At 41.9% G+C, this 17,357-nt stretch overlaps 1 protein-coding gene across 1 annotated transcript in view; it reads left to right on the top strand.

Annotated features, from left to right (window-relative positions):
• AGPS (alkylglycerone phosphate synthase) overlaps nucleotides 1-17,357 on the top strand; it is a 149,755-nt gene that overhangs the window by 32,378 nt on the left and 100,020 nt on the right. Inside the window, exons 3-7 of the mRNA XM_075284006.1 lie at nucleotides 7,043-7,133; nucleotides 8,747-8,867; nucleotides 10,363-10,437; nucleotides 13,191-13,262; nucleotides 14,093-14,172. Of these exons, the coding sequence (XP_075140107.1) occupies nucleotides 7,043-7,133; nucleotides 8,747-8,867; nucleotides 10,363-10,437; nucleotides 13,191-13,262; nucleotides 14,093-14,172 (439 nt within the window). The remainder of the gene's footprint in view (nucleotides 1-7,042; nucleotides 7,134-8,746; nucleotides 8,868-10,362; nucleotides 10,438-13,190; nucleotides 13,263-14,092; nucleotides 14,173-17,357) is intronic.

Raw genomic sequence — 17,357 nt, 5'->3', positions numbered from 1 at the left:
AACTATGCATTTATTCAGGGGGGCATAGCGTTAGGCTATGTGAGATGGCCTTAAAAAAAAAAAAAAAAAAAAAAAAAAATATGCATAATAAAAGCAAATATGTGTGTGTATGTGTGTGTGTATATATATATATATATATATATATATATATATATATATATATATATATACATACACACATTTTTAAAAAAAATCTTATATATATATATATATATATATATATATATATATATATATATAATATAATATAATTTTGCGTGTGTGTGTGTGTAAAGTCCCATGCGGTTTACTCACTCAGTATGTCCAACCATGTGTGAAGTATACCGTGACACTAGAAACAGATGGCCTGTATATTACTCCTGTATATGTGCCCCTTTGTTGCATAGAGTGTTCTATCCGCAGATACATATGCAACAAGTCGTCAACATTTTGCAGATGCCACATTTTCAGTGCCACGTCAATGAAACAAGACCTGCAACCAACACGATTCCTACCTGAAGGATATACTATGATGTGTCTGTACATCCAGTGTGTTCTCATCTATCGCATGTACCCTGTGAGGTCTAGTAAATTGAGTGAATAAAATTTATTGCAGAAATGTCTCTGGAAGAAGGTAAGGAGGTGTGCCCGAGCACGGTGAGCAGAGATCTATACGCTGCAAGTAGCATTGTGCAGTGTATTTTCTGTCAGCCTTCCCTTACAATTGGTCAGCCTTATCTGTAGGCCCGGATGAATGATGTGAGCCGCGCTGAGAGTGTAATTGCTGCACTTCCCAGCCTCGTGGTAGCAGAAATTTCCAGTGTTTACTGCTCGCTGGCGAATCACTGAAACCACCCAATAAATAATACACATCTGTTCTTCACATGCAAAGCTGCCTGGTGCTCAGGAGATAAACCCCAGACAATATTCTTTGTGTCCACCCCAAGCACCCAGCATCTCCAGGAGCCGGAGACAATAGACACAGGCAGGAGCATCACACGCTATATCTTGGCAGGCAGCAGCCGGCTACCTACTCCTCATGTTGTGTATCTTCATTAATTAATAAGTATGTCAGCAAAACAAGGGCGTCCTAAATCAGGCTCACGACTCACAAGGAGCCCTGTCACATAGGGAACTTACACTGACATCATGGCGAATATCCATCCACTAACAGATCATAATAAAAATCTGATTTACGTGTCCCCCAGGTAGCCAAATATTACACAACGCCAAACTGATTCCTGCGAGGAGTCCTATAAATGTGGGAGTTCTATAAGAATTTATGATGGATATTAAGATTTAATGTTCTATAATTTTATAATATTAAATCAATATTATTTTGAGTTTACTTACATATACATTATATATATATATATATATATATATATATATATATATTGTAACTTTTTGCATTGTAAGACTTCAAATGCAATGATTTTTATGTTATACTATAGTACTAAAATTAATTAAAGAATATTGCACTAAGTTCCAGTATAAAGGCCCCTAACTCATTAGAAAGTCTCCAGTACAGAGTTACCATATATACTCGAGTATAAGCCGAGTTTTTCAGCACAGTATATATTTCTTTTTTTGGGGGGGGAGGGGGGGCTATGACCAGCTGCAATAGTAATGTATAGAATCTCCCATAAAATAGTGAAGAAAAAAAAAAAAAAGCTTTAAAAAAATATAATAAAGAAATAAAATAAATACAAGTTGTAAATCCCTCCTTTCCCTAGTAGAAAATGACTGTGGAACACACACACATTAGGTATCCCTGTGTCTGACAGTGCCCGGTCTACTGAATATAGGGGATCTGCAGTGCTCCTGTTCCGTCAGGAAGGGGTTAATAGGAGCACTGCAGATACCCTATATTCAGCCAGGCTGAATTCCAAGTGGGGGAAAAAAACACAGTCCTCAAGCTCAGGGAAGGGGCAGACAGACAACCAAAACACCCCCTCCCCTTCCCCAGCACCCAGCAACTACTCTACCCAAAAACTCCGACCATTTTAATTTTTGAAATTTTCCAGTAGCTGCTGCATTTCCCCTCCTTGGCTTATACTCGAGTCAATAAGTTTTCCCAGTTTTTTGTGGTAAAATTAGGGGCCTCTGCTTATATTGGGGTCGGCTTATACTCTAGTATATACGGTACTATTGTGTTTGGCCACTAAGTATCCCCCCCAGTACACTTGCAGGGCTGGGTTACGTTTTTGTTGTTGCATTGCAGCCTCCAGTCCGCTTTACAACAGCTCGGACTCTTAGAAGAGGGGAAATGGGTTGGGTCATTTTTAACATTATTATTATTATTTTTTTTATAATAGTAACAACTTCTCTCCCATTAAAGCAAGGCTGCGGGTTCAGTAATTGAAACTTAATATGTTTCCCACACTCCAATTCCTTCATAAAGGGCTCACGTATAATAAGTAATGGCCGATGTTCCTTGTAAACTCAGGAAGCACCGCAACGTGCAGCCACGTGTAGTTTTTGGACTTATTCATCTTATGGAGTTTTAACTTTTTAACTTTGCGTGACTATAGCCCAAGCTCAACATTGTGGAAAGAATGTCAGATTCTTCAGTTTTTTATGGCTAAGAAGCAATCTGTTTTTCACAACCATTTTCATGTGGTCCATGTAGCTTGCACTTTATTTTTTTTTTTTTTTTGACAGCCTAGTGTCATCCATTTAATGAGTCATTTAAAAAAAATGGGCAATTTAAGCAAAAAGATTAAAAAATATATATATTTTTTTTTTACATCTGTTGAAATCATGCAAATGGATCTGTTTACATAATAAATATTAAAAGAAAAAAAATCATAGTATACCATACTCTATTAACAAAAAAAACCCCTGAAAAAAAACAGGGCTCATTCACATCTGCGCCTGGGGTCTCCGCTTTCAGGTTTCCTTTTCCTGCTCGAAACTGAATGGGTTTGGAAAGTGTCCGGCCGTGAGCATTTTGTGCTCTCCGGCGAAGCGTTTTTTTTTTTTTTTTTTTTTTTTTTTTTTTTTAACCGGACACAGAGTCGGACATGCAGGACTTTGTGTCCAGTTTAAAAAACAGTTTCACCACGGAGAGCACAAAACGCTCACTGGCGCTCACGGCCGGACACGGTCTGACAGGTTTCCGTCTTCTGCATGCAGAAGATGGAGACCGGACACTGGTGTGAACCAAGCGTAACCCATTGAATTCAATGGTAGCCTTGTTGATTTCAAAACTGCTAAATATAGAACGTACAATCTGTCGATATTTTTCGCTGTCGTGTAAATAAGGCCATAGAGGGAACACTAACTTTTTTTGATATAAATTTTTTTTTTTTTTTTTCTCAAAGTAGGTAAAGGAGTGCTCAGACAAGGCAGTAATCGCATGTAGCGAAGACCTGCCCATCTGCGTGTAGCGTGGGTATAACTCCGTCTTACCTGTAAGCTCACATGGCCATTGGGTCCCTGAGAGAGCGGCGCTTTCGGCGATGGCAGTTGCTGCACTGTCTGACCAAAACTTTCCTAAACTCCTATGAAGATAAATTTGCAACAAGTCAAGCCCGGGCTTAATTATGCACATTAATAATATATCATATTTTTAGGCCAGAGTTGGAGTCTGTGACCATAGCGTTACTTATGCTCCAAGTATTATCTTTAAGGGGAATCTTATCAATGAAACTGCTTTTATTTTACTTGTGTCGGAAGCAAATGATCCAAGCTTGGATGGGATGCATGAACTAGTATATGTTTCCCTGGTGGGAGTCTCATCCACTCAGGCACCATGCTACATGGCTACAGCGGTTATAGTGATTGCCCAGTTCCTCCATTACAACTGGTACATTCTCATGCCATCATTGATGAAATAATCCCCCCCAGCACCGCACACGTCTAGCATGTTGTTCTCCCTGTGTTTACTAGATACAAGCCATGTATGGCGCCCAGCATCGGTGCCAGCCGAGCAATTTGTCTCATTTATTATTAGCCGTCATTTCCTTTCTTCTTGCTCCTTCCCTCGTAATGAATTCTCACGTTGCATCCTCAGTACAGCGTGTAGCGGCGGTTTATGTCAGTCAGCCAACGCCATACAGATGCTGTGCAGATTTGTTTGTGTAGCTCGAGTACTTTACTTGGGCAATGTTCATCAGGCATCGAATATACATTTGATACGGTTGATCATAGAACAGAAAGATGAGCTGAAACGGCTTCTTTTTAAGCAGGGATAGTTTAAGTAAACAGTGTCTGTGGGAGAGGGTAATATAATATTTTGGCAGTGCCGTTATTTTTCTTCCTTGCTTTAATAAATCTTCCAGAACTCGTCTCCTGATTTCTTCCCTGGTGCAGTGCTATGGGGGCATTCTCCTACATAATAGGTATTTTCAGGGATTTGGGATAACTCGTATCTAAGAGAATGATGACTTTGGGAATCCACATCCTTTCATTGCTCGTGGGGCGTAATGAGCATTTTCGTTTCCAGTTATCAAACAAAGTTAAAGTGACCCTTGGGTTAACGATTAAAAAATAAAGAAATTGGTATAGATGTGTAATTTATAGTTAAATGGAGTCTGTCACCAGGGTGAACCATATTCGCTAGTAACATACAGTCCAGACCAAAAGTTTGGACACACCTTCTCATTCAAAAAGTTTTCTGTATTTTCAGGACTGAAAATTGTAGATTCCCACTGAAGGCATCAAAACTATGAAGTAACACATGTGGAATTATATACTTAACAAAAAGTCTGAAAATCTGTCTTACATTCTAGGCTCGCTCTTCAAAGTAGCCACCTTTTGCTTTGATTCCTGCTTTGCACACTCTTGGCATTATCTTGATGAGCTTCAAGAGGTAGTCACCGGGAATGGTCTTCCAACAGTCTTGAAGGAGTTCCCAGAGATGCTTAGCACTTGTTGGCCCTTTTGCCTTCACTCTGTGGTCCAGCTCACCCCAAACCATCTAGATTGGGTTCAGGTCTGGTGATTGTGGAGGTCAGGTCATCTGGCGTAGCACCCTATGACTCTCCTTCTTGGTCAAATAGCCCTTACACAGCCTGGAGGTGTTTGGGGTCATTGTCCTGTTGAAAAATAAATGATGGTCCAACTAAATACAAACTGAATGGAATAGCATGCCACTGCAAGATTGTGTGAATCTACTATTTTCATAGTCATGAAAATACAGAAAACTCTTTGAATGAGAAGGTGTGTCCAAACTTTTGGTCTGTACTGTAGCTCAGGTTCACCTGATTATAATGCTTTTTTCCACCAAAATAACATGTGCCTCACCCGCCGCGATATTCATTTATTTCACTATATGCAAAAATAGAAATCTGGCGCACTGAGGGCAGCTCTGTTGATCTAAGGCCTGGTTCCCATCTGCGTTCAGGCCATTCCGGCCCCCTATCCACATGCAGCACTTATCTCTCCATATTTTTCGTGCAAAAACCACACAGACTCCATTATAGTCTATAGGGTCTGTGACTTTCCTTAGGTAACTGCTTTTTTTTTATGCGGAAAGGTTTCCATTCAGGGAGTCACCGAACGTAAACCCGAACACAGATGTGACCCCGGCCTAAGGCTCCTCCCTCCTTCCATTCTTTGAGTGACTGGATTGCAGCATAGCCCCATGACCCCATCACTCAAAGAAGGTAGGGGGGCATATTGGAACAAAGTGAGGAGAGCAATACAGCCACCCTCAGTGCACCAGATTGCTCATTGGTATCAAGTGTGCCACAAGCCTTGCCCTCCACATTATGCATTGTGAGTGGGGTGGGCCAAGGCAGGGAATCCTTGCCCCGATAGATTTATTATAACTCATGCCAGTTTTCTTTTTTGAGTTAGTTCCTACCTGGCATATATTTCCTTTCTGGTGCAGGGACAGACAATATATTTACAAAGAGGATGTGTTTTTTTTTTTTATTGTTTTTTTTTTAATCTAACAAATCTCCAATTCCGACCTTTAAGACTGGCATACGATACACCAGTGCTGCTTTAGTAGTCTAAAACACTCCCCCTAAGTATGACGTCAGTGATGCTACTGCTACTCTGTAAGAGAGAGTTACAGAGCAGAATCTACTGTTTTCTCTTTTGTATACAGCAGACATCATAGCAGCTAGTGTTCACCCACCGATTCTGGAACAATTCAGAATTGGAAATAGAGGTGGTGGGATAGCTGCTAGAAAATGAAGGTTATATGCAGACTACTCTGCATGTACCTACACGGCAATTTATCCTGAAAAGCCATCAGAAAGTTTAGATACACTTTAAAGGAGTTATATGGGAAATAATAAAACTCACCAATACGTGCCCTGCGCTGGATATACTTTATTACTGATATGTAACGCAGTCATCAGAGCCTTGGTCTATTACCTGGGGAGCCCCAATTTCTTTGACCTCTGTCTCCCCTGCTGCTGATCCAAATCCCTGTCACATTACATACTCCACTCTACTTTACTCTACTTGCGGGCTGAGCAGAGGGGAGTTGGTGACGTAATTGAGAATCAGAAATCCAGAGGAAGTGGTGTTATGGCCGCCACACAGGTAATAATCTGGGACCGGGGTGTATGTTGGTAACCAGTTAACCAGGGCAGGAATTGTACTGGTAATCTTTATTCCAAGATAACCCCTTAAAGGGGTTGTCCAGGCAAAAATGGAGCGGTAGAAGAAATAAAATAAACTCCTACTCTCCAGGTGACAGGTGAGTATGTTTGGCCGAACAACCTCTAGTAGCATTGGCTTCTCTGCTGTGTAAATACAGGTCCTATTACGCCACAGTCCTATTTTAGGAAACTTTGTACATGCGCTCAACAGCACTGGTTATACTGAATTTACACAATGTGATGGACACGCTCCTAATGTGTATCTGGTGCCTACCTTTTAGTTAACTGTATTGTAAAACATCACTAACTCTGCTCCAGTACATCCAAGTAGTAGAAGTTGTTGAAATGAAATCCTGCAAAGTTATTTGCTTCCTGGTCTTTCTCCTGTGACTTCTCTCGTCTTATACGACATGCATAACTGACCAATATGAGAGATGTTTTCACGTATTTCTCATCCTTGTATAAATGATCGTTTTTAATAAGTTGGATTTGTTTTACAGGTACAAACTGAGTGGTATGGTGCTACCAGCATTACGAGAATGGATGGAAAAGACATTTGGTGCTAGTCTGGATCACAAAACTACCTCCCGAGTAAGTTCAGTTTCTAGACCAGCTTTGGAGTATGTTCACATGGCTGAATTTTGCCTCAAAATCAGCTTCAAATCGCACCTGAACTCGGCCTCCATTCATTTCACTTGGGGGCAGGCACTGATTTTTATAAAATACAATGGATGTCATGCTTGATCTTCAGTCAGATTCCGCCTGAACTGAATGCGAGCCAGAAAATTTTGAAAATTGGCGTGGAATTTGGTCAAGCGGAAAAATTCAACTTCAAATTCCTGAAGTTGAATTTTTCAGCTCCAAAAATTTCCCGCGTGTGAACATGCTAAATCTTACAACTGCTTTATGTACCATTACATTACCTAGTAACCTGCATGTAATGCGCCCATCCAATTCAGTTTGTCATATAGTAAGCATTTACTCATAGAGAACCTGACTACCTGTCCACACTCCAGACACTGTGTCTGTTGATGAGTCTTATTGTTGGTCACTTGGCAGAATTGAGGACCAGAAGGGACTGAAAAACTCACAAATACAGCCTGTGTGTATGTATAAAATATTCTAGACCAATCAAAAAAGGTATCTCACTCAGGTTATACACCAAGCAAGAGATATTAGGTAGCATCTGGAGTATCTTTGATGGACAGCGGACTGTAGTAATGTCACCCATAGGGAGAAGAACCATAGAGGAGGAGAAAATGACGAGAAAAGGGTTGCGATCATGCAGGATATTCGGAGGACCCATTGAATTTCCATGTGATTGTTGTCACAAAAATTCTCTATATAGTCTAGGCAAATTGGGTGATGACCCCTATGGACATAGGATGGGTATCCAGCTGTATGAATGATAAGAACAGATGTGTCCAGGGGCAACACGGTGGCTCAGTGATTAGCACAGCATGTTTTTGCATGTGTTTTTTGCCATCTGCAAGCAGTTGGTATGTTCTCCCCGTGTTTGCCTGGATTTCCTCCCATTCTACAAAGACATACTGATAGGGCAAAAAATGTACATTGTGATCCCTATATGGGGCTCACAATCCACAGGAAAAAAAAAGAACAGATGTGTTTGCCCTTAGGTGGCCACACGTGTGTGTGTATATATAGTAGAGACATTTTGTAAAATCATGTTGTCTTAAAAAGCTAGTCATCTCCTGACACATACCTGGACGTTTTTTTTTTTTTATCAAAAAGCACAGGTAGGGAAGGACCTGTCGCCATTTTAGTTGTTTCCCAGTATGGAAAGATAGAAGTAACATGGGATCTCATCCGTTTACCTCTGAAGCCATAGAGCCTTATACTCCTTTGTAATGGTACTAATATGGTGAAATATGGCGCTGTAATAACACCTCCCCTGACACTACATATAATAGCATACATTACACTTATGACTGTATTGATATTTTAATGCGCTCTCCTCCGCTAACTTCTTGATACGTTCATGCGCTTCATCTAGACTTTGATGAGTTGGCTTTTCCTGGTGCTCTTCCACTTTGAGTAATACCAGGCTGTTAGAGGAGTATTGATCCGTTCTTGGAAGTCTACCATACTGTGCAAATGCTACACTCAAGTCTTCTTAAAGTCCAATTATAGGAAGCAAATTGCCTCCGTCGTCCATCTTTTAATCAGCAATGTTTCTTTATTAGGCATCTTTAAATGTAAGTGATGCCCCACCAGCTATTGTAAATGAGGGATTTATCCAGGACATTAAAGCCATTGGAATTTCTTTTTCTCAAGATGTTGAAGACCGGGTTTTCCGAGCTCATGGTAAGGAATTGATTTTGCATGTGGTTTTTTTTTAAATGTTCAGTAAAGTATACGATACTTGGGGTGTCCGGAGATGCATACAATGCACTGGAAACAGCAGAAAGAACACGTTACCATTTATATCAATGCAGGTTACCAATTTTTGGGTTAAGCGTCACATTTACCATTTTAATTTTTGAGGTCACACTGCCTGTTTCTGTTTACCTGCACCCATGTGATAGTCTATAATAATGCTATATACAAATAATGGCAGATCAGTGGTAGAAATATGAGTGATGTCCTCACATTTCTGCCACGGATCCTCATGTAAAATACTTAAAGGGATTTTACCATTTAAATCACATTTTTTGTAGATCACACGTAGGAATAGCCTTAAGAAAGGCTTTTCTTCTCCTACCTTTAGATGTCTTCTCCGCGCCGCCGTTCGGTAGAAATACCGGTTTTTGGTCTGTATGCAAATGAGTTACTCGCAGCACTGGGGGCCGGCCCAATGTTGCGAGAGAACTCTCCAGCGCTGCCTCCATCTTCTTCAGGAACGGCCTCTCTCCCTGCGTCTTCTTCCAGAGCTGGGTTCAAACTGCTAGGCCTTGGACAGAGTAGACTGCGCATGCCCACAGGCCACAAGAAAATGGCCGCTTACTTACTGTGTAAGCGGCCATTTTTCTTGTGGCCGCTGGCATGCGCAGTCTGCTCTGCCGAAGGCCTAGAAGTTTGAACGCCAGCACCGGAAGAAGACGCAGGGAGAGAGGCCGTTCCTGAAGAAGATGGAGGCGGCGCTGGAGATTTCTCTCGCAGCATTGGGGACACCCTCAGTGCTGCAAGAGAACTCAATTGCATACCGGCGAAAACCTGGATTTCTACCGAATGGCGGTGTGGAGAAGACATCTAAAGGTAGGAGAAGTCCTGAACAGTTGGTTGGAGCAGTGGCTGAGTGTCGGCCTTTGAGACAGATCAGATTTTAAGCCCATAAAACCCATTTATCACCCTTTTACACCGATTAGGAGTGCGGATCATCTACTAGATCGTCTGTTTTAACTATAGTTTTCACTGTACAATGATGGTAGTGAGCAGGCAATTGCTAATGCAGTCACTTATTCCCTTCTCTCATCTTATATACCTTGCATTATGGTTGCGGCTCCTCCCCTATTTACACCAGGAAATGTTGCACTGACAAAACGTCGTTTTTGCAACTACATAAATGTTTGCTGACCACTAACATGTTTATACAGGCAATGATCGGGAACCAACATTCATTCCGCCGATCATCGGCCCATGTGAAACCCCATTAGGGCATTCTGACCCAGTTAGGCTTTGTGATGCATTTTACTGCAGATTTCATTCACTAAATGGTAACGGATGAACAACACAATGCTCATGTCAATGCATGCGGATTTACCAGTCAATACCTTTTCAATGTATACTAACCTTCTGATCACTTTCTTTAGGCTTCCCGTTTTATAGGCACTACTTATACACAATGATATGTCTTCCATAGGTCATTGCCTCCACGAGATGTTTGCACTCAGGGAAGGAATGTTTAAAAGAATCCCAGATGTTGTCGTGTGGCCATGTAAGTGTGTGATTGTGTGTCTCTAATACAGGGCAGAGAGCGGCAAATTTACTGCTGATGGATATAGCAGGATGGTGTAATATCATCTGTAGGGTGCGGAATAGGAAGAAGGGCTTGAGTACTTTTCCTGTATTTCAGAAATATATTTCGTTTTTACATTTAAAGTTTTATTTAACACAGCATGTAAGGATCCCAAGGCAGGGGAATCGAGACTGGAATGGAAAATGCCAGTCTGGATGCATCTCCTCCATTATAATTCACATGTCTCTCCCTCGTATATCAGTTCTGGGTAAGAGTAAGACCAGTCGGAGCTCAGTTTTTGTTTTTCCCCAAGCAGTTTAAGAAATGAAAGCTGCGCTCTGACTGCTTGCAGTTAGCAACAAAGACTATCTTATTCCCTAGATAGTATATTTACTAAGTGAGTCCCAAAGGGAGAGACATATGAGATACACCCACGGGTCTAGATAATCCCTGCCGAGGAATGTACTTTATTTGGTAAGACCAGCGTACACATCGCCCGCCTTGATAAACCTGCCATGCTGTCAATGTCTCTCCCGTAACTGAAGGAAATCTGTCAGGGCGACTTAATACAGTAAAACACCCAGAGACCCTTCTTGAAAGGGGCCCTGTTGCAATGCAATTCGCGGCCTCATTAAAAATAAAGAAAAACCTTTATGCTTACCTAGAGATGAGTCTCTATGACTCTCTATTTGTGCCTGCGATGCACATCCTGGCTTGCCTGCGCATGCGCCCAAGGTCTGGCACATGCGTACTGACTCTGAGGTGTACTTCTCTAGCTTCACTGAGGAAAAGCATCAGAGCAGGTAGTGTAGCCAAATAGGTAAGTATAAAGCTATATATATTTTTTAAATTTTAAATGCACCCATGGATTGCATTGTAACAGGACAATTTGTGGCACTGAACCCCCGGTACGTAAGGGACTCTGGGTTGTTGTCCCAAACTGCCCTGAGAAATTTCCTTTAAAGAGGACCTTTCACCGTCTGGGGCACATGTGGTTTAATACACTGCTAGAAAGCCGACAATGCGCTGAATTCAGCACACTATCTGCTTTTACGGTCTGTGCCCTCGGTGAGGAGCTATTGGTGCCGGTACCGTAGCTCTTCACCGTCAGAAGGGCATTCCTGACAGTCAGGAGCGCCCTTCCTCACAGTAGCTTCTATAGCACTGTACTGTGAGATCGGGGAGGAACGCCCCCCTCCCCTCCTGATAGCACTTGTTCATAGACAAGTACTGGGGGGGGGGCTATTCTTCACCGCTCTGCGTCATCGCTGGGCAGTAAACGACGACCCCTCTCACAGTACAGCGCAATAGACGCTGCTATGAGGAATGGTGTTTCTGACAGTGAAGGGCTACCGTATCGGCACCAATAGCTCTTCACTGGGGGCACAGAATGAGAAAGCCGAGAGTGCTCTGAATTCAGCACACTGTCGGCTTTCTAGCGTTGTATTACACTGCATGTGCCCCAGGTGGTGACAAGTCCTCTTTAAGGATAAGACTATCTCTTGATGCCTATATCTCCCAGTCAGTGATCAGATTTCCTTTCTTAAATTGCTCTGGAAAAATGAAAGCTCGTCTTACTATTAGGCAGTTGTACTATCAGAGAGTTTTGATAAATGAGGCCCATTACGCTTTTGCATAGTCCTCACCTGTACACCATTACTTCCTGTAGTCCCTGGTGCTGCAGTGTGTACTGTACCTTGTGGTATTGCTTATAATGGCGCCTTGTAATGGATCCCCTAATGAATGGGGGTAATTAACAATCTAGTTAATCCTCTTCAGTAACACTACGCTTTACACCACGAACAAGGTGCTTCAACTGTCCGTGTGAAATGGGCTGTTAGACATCCATGTTCCTCTAGTGGTTAGACAGCGCCAATTAAACAGAATTGTGACTCGGAGTGGCAATTATGTGACTGCACAACAGTAATGGTTAAATATTATTAAACACGCCATTATCACTATTGCTATTTAATTGCACTAGGTTAACTTTACAAATAGCTGTAGGCCCATTCACAATAGCCAAATTAGTCATTGTACATTAATTAACCAGAATAAAGACGTTAAATATTAGCTGACTTAATTGTATTGCAGTTTTATGCAATTGCGCTTGAAACGACTAATTCCTTAAATCCAAATGAAGTGCTCGCAGGGGGGTGTTGTAAAGTGGGATGTGACGTGGCCGTCCACCGTTTCCTTCTATATCCATCTGCACATGTTTATGCTGATTCCCATAAAATAAACATAACCTAAATGAATTATTATAAAGATAGTAAAATAAAAAAATTACATAATTAAAACCTTAAAGGGGTATTCCCTTATTCGAAAGTGATAGCACGTTGATAGTATTGGCCATCCCTGTGATCGCTGAGGGTCTGACCTCTGAGACCCCCACAGTCCCCCGTGTGAGGAGGCAGCAGCCCTGTTTTAAGTTTCCCGCACCAAGGCTTTGGCCGCCGTTTAGGTGTTCCCGGTCTCATTCATTTGTGCGGCCGTTACCCAAAACTGGTTCGGACCTCCATTGTCATGACGCTTATTCTCTGTCCTTTGGATAGGGGATAACTATCTTCAATGGGACGTTCCGTTTAAATACCTGTTGGTAAAATTTGGGAAATTCTCTGAGGATTTTATGCTCAATGCTGCAGGAGTAATCACAAGTTTAGGATATATCCAGCATTCTATAAAATTACATTTTTTTTTCCATTAAACTTTTATTTTTTTTCTCCCCTCATTAGCTTGCCATGATGATGTTGTACGTATTGTGGATCTGGCCTGTAAACACAACGTCTGCATTATTCCTTTTGGAGGTAAGAACACAGATAGTAAGTAAAGGGTAAGGTTTATTTGGGGTGTTTTTGGATAAACCTCGGCCAATGACGTGTAAGCCATGTCTTATTAAAGCTTAAGGTGCACTTGGGATGGGGCCGCTTACCAGGACTTCATAGAGATCAGCTTGGTTTGACTGCAGCCAAAAAACACTTTAACTTAAAGGTAGCCTGATCGGTATCATCGTTGTTTTTGAGATATTAGATTTTTTTCCCCTGGTATGCTAATGAGCTGTTTGGTGCAAAGTCGGCATCACCATTGTTGTCAATGTACCAAAAGCTTCCTCCTCTTCTATGATTGACAGGCCCAGGCAGTGTATGTCTCTATCATAGCAGGGAGGAACTGAGAGACTGACCAAAGGAAAGCATAGCTCTTTGGTGCAATGAGAGCAACAGTGATGCTCTTGTTGCACTAAGTAGCACATCAGCATATCAAGAAAATAGCTAATATCTCATCAGCGGAGCAGAAAATAGGCTTCTATTCACATGAACCCGGCTACCTAACTTGCTTGTAGTTCAATAGGGACTGTTATGGTGACTTAATCCCTTTAAGTGTTGTCTGCTTTCTGGGTGTACCTTGGCTGCGCAGCATGCTGAATTAGTGCAACAGAAAATTATTATCGAGTCAAAGGGTCATTTTGGGTCTTCCGTTTTCCTTACAGGCAAGCCTTGTAAAGGGGCCTTCAGTTCACTGCCATGTTAAGTCCTGTATAACACCCACTAAGTTTCCTTCTGTTATCCAAACTTAGCAATATTTTTTTGTACTCAATCTGATATTAGAGACATGATAAACAGTGTAATATGTATTGCAGGTGGGACAAGTGTATCCAGTGCATTAGAGTGTCCCGAAAATGAGAAGCGAAGCATTGTCTCCTTGGATACGTCACAGATGGTAAGTAAAACCAACAAAATCCCTTGTGTGGGGCATTTAGTCTGTAATTCCTGAAAAAGTGTCCAAAACCATTTGAGGCTGGGGCTCCCTGTGTCGTAAGCGCGGCGGAAACGTCCTGCATTGGGGATGGGAATCTTGTAAATCTTCTCAGTGTTTAGCACTGCAGCCTTGCAGCGCTGGAGTCCTGCTGTTGGCTGAAGTCCTTTGCTCATACAGAGGGTCTCTCCATTCTTCCTTATAAAGGAACCTCTCTGTGATATCTGCGAGACCTAATGGGACACATGGACAGAGGTTGCTTTCATGAGACAACCCCTTCTACCTTCGTGTAGGTTCATTTAATGGGCTTTTAAGGTAGCTTACCCCGGTATACACTGTATCGGTGACATTATAATCAGAGGATATAAGTAACACATAGATCATTCCAGTTCACATGTGGGATTTCAGAGCCAAGAATAACCTGGCAGCCCCTTGCCCCGTTCGTCTCCTCCTTGAGCACTGCTGACTTGCATTTTTTTATTGGAGTTTGATGAAATGACACAAACCTGGCAGCCTGGAAATATACTCTATATACAGCAAAAGATATACTGGACCCTACACAGTGTGTAAATGGAGTGATTGACTTAGGTTATCAAATTATTCACTGTAATTTTAAGTAGAAACTTGGAAGTCTTGTTCATATTTCACACTTCCCTTTTATTTTTCCATCTGTATTATCTTTTGTGTCATTTACTGCATTGTCTTACCGCTCATCTATTAACATCAAGATGGAATTATATTTGCTCATCCTTCTAAGATCATCTGCACTAGAGATGAGCGAACAGTGTTCTATCGAACTCATGTTCGATCGGATATTAGGCTGTTCGGCATGTTCGAATCGAATCGAACACCGCGTGGTAAAGTGCGCCATTACTCGATTCCCCTCCCACCTTCCCTGGCGCCTTTTTTGCTCCAATAACAGCGCAGGGTAGGTGGGACAGGAACTACGACACCGGTGACGTTGAAAAAAGTAGGCAAAACCCATTGGCTGCCGAAAACATGTGACCTCTAATTTAAAAGAACAGCGCCGCCCAGGTTCGCGTCATTCTGAGCTTGCAATTCACCGAGGACGGAGGTTTCCGTCCAGTTAGCTAGGGCTTAGATTCTGGGTAGGCAGGGACAGGCTAGGATAGGAAGGAGAAGACAACCAACAGCTCTTATAAGAGCTAAATTCCAGGGAGAAGCTTGTCAGTGTAACGTGGCACTGACGGGCTCAATCGCCGCAACCCAGCTTTCCCAGGATCCTGAATGGAATACACTGTCAGTGTATTCCCGTATACCCGATATATACCCCGATACCCGTTCCAACGGTATGCCCCCCCACCTTCACCCCAGAAATACCCTGCAAGTCCCCTAGCAATAGAATTGGGGCTATATACACCCACTATTTTTGCTACTGCCATATAGTGCCATTGTCTCACTGGGAATTCAAAGAATATATTGGGCTTACATATAACTTCAATTCCAGGGAGAAGCTTGTCAGTGTAACGTGGCACTGACGGGCTCAATCGCCGCAACCCAGCTTTCCCAGGATCCTGAATGGAACACACTGACAGTGTATTCCCGTATACCCCATATATACACCCCAAATCCCCGTTCCAACGGTGTGCCCCCCCACCTTCACCTCAGAAATACCCTGCAAGTCCCCTAGCAATAGAATTGGGGCTATATACACCCACAATTTTTGCTACTGGTATACAGTGCCATTGTCTCACTGGGAATTCAAAGAATATATGGGGGTTATGTGCACCCACAATTTTTAATACTGCTATACAGTGCCATTGTCTGACTGGGAATTCAAAGAATATATGGGGGTTATGTGCACCCACAATTTTTAATACTGGTATATAGTGCCATTGTCTGACTGGGAATTCAAAGAATATATGGGGGTTACGTGCACCCACAATTTTTAATACTGGTATACAGTGCCATTGTCTGACTGGGAATTCAAAGAATATATTGGGGTGACGTGCACCCACAATTTTTGCTACTGCTATACAGTTCCATTGTCTCACTGGGAATTCAAAGAATATATGGGGGTTATGTGCACCCACAATTTTTAATACTGGTATACAGTGCCATTGTCTGACTGGGAATTCAAAGAATATATGGGGGTTACGTGCACCCACAATTTTTAATACTGCTATACAGTTCCTTTGTCTCACTGGGAATTCAAAGAATATATGGGGGTTATGTGCACCCACAATTTTTAATACTGGTATACAGTGCCATTGTCTGACTGGGAATTCAAAGAATATATGGGGGTTATGTGCACCCACAATTTTTAATACTGGTATATAGTGCCATTGTCTGACTGGGAATTCAAAGAATATATGGGGGTTATGTGCACCCACAATTTCTAATACTGGTATACAGTGCCATTGTCTGACTGGGAATTCAAAGAATATATGGGGGTTATGTGCACCCACAATTTCTAATACTGGTATACAGTGCCATTGTCTGACTGGGAATTCAAAGAATATATGGGGGTTATGTGCACCCACAATTTCTAATACTGGTATACAGTGCCATTGTCTGACTGGGAATTCAAAGAATATATGGGGGTTATGTGCACCCACAATTTTTAATACTGGTATACAGTGCCATTGTCTGACTGGGAATTCAAAGAATATATGGGGGTTATGTGCACCCACAATTTTTAATACTGGTATACAGTGCCATTGTCTGACTGGGAATTCAAAGAATATATGGGGGTTACGTGCACCCACAATTTTTAATACTGCTATACAGTTCCTTTGTCTCACTGGGAATTCAAAGAATATATGGGGGTTATGTGCACCCACAATTTTTAATACTGGTATACAGTGCCATTGTCTGACTGGGAATTCAAAGAATATATGGGGGTTATGTGCACCCACAATTTTTAATACTGGTATACAGTGCCATTGTCTGACTGGGAATTCAAAGAATATATGGGGGTTATGTGCACCCACAATTTTTACTACTGGTATACAGTGCCATTGTCTAACTGGGAATTCAAAGAATATATTGGGGTGACGTGCACCCACAATTTTTGCTACTGCTATACAGTTCCATTGTCTCACTGGGAATTCAAAGAATATATGGGGGTTATGTGCACCCACAATTTTTAATACTGGTATACAGTGCCATTGTCTGACTGGGAATTC

Source organism: Leptodactylus fuscus, chromosome 8 (assembly GCF_031893055.1).
Source record: "Leptodactylus fuscus isolate aLepFus1 chromosome 8, aLepFus1.hap2, whole genome shotgun sequence".
In the NCBI taxonomy this organism is placed as follows: domain Eukaryota; kingdom Metazoa; phylum Chordata; class Amphibia; order Anura; family Leptodactylidae; genus Leptodactylus; species Leptodactylus fuscus.
Note: the sequence above shows the minus strand (reverse complement) of the source record. Positions and strands in the feature narration are given on the sequence as shown.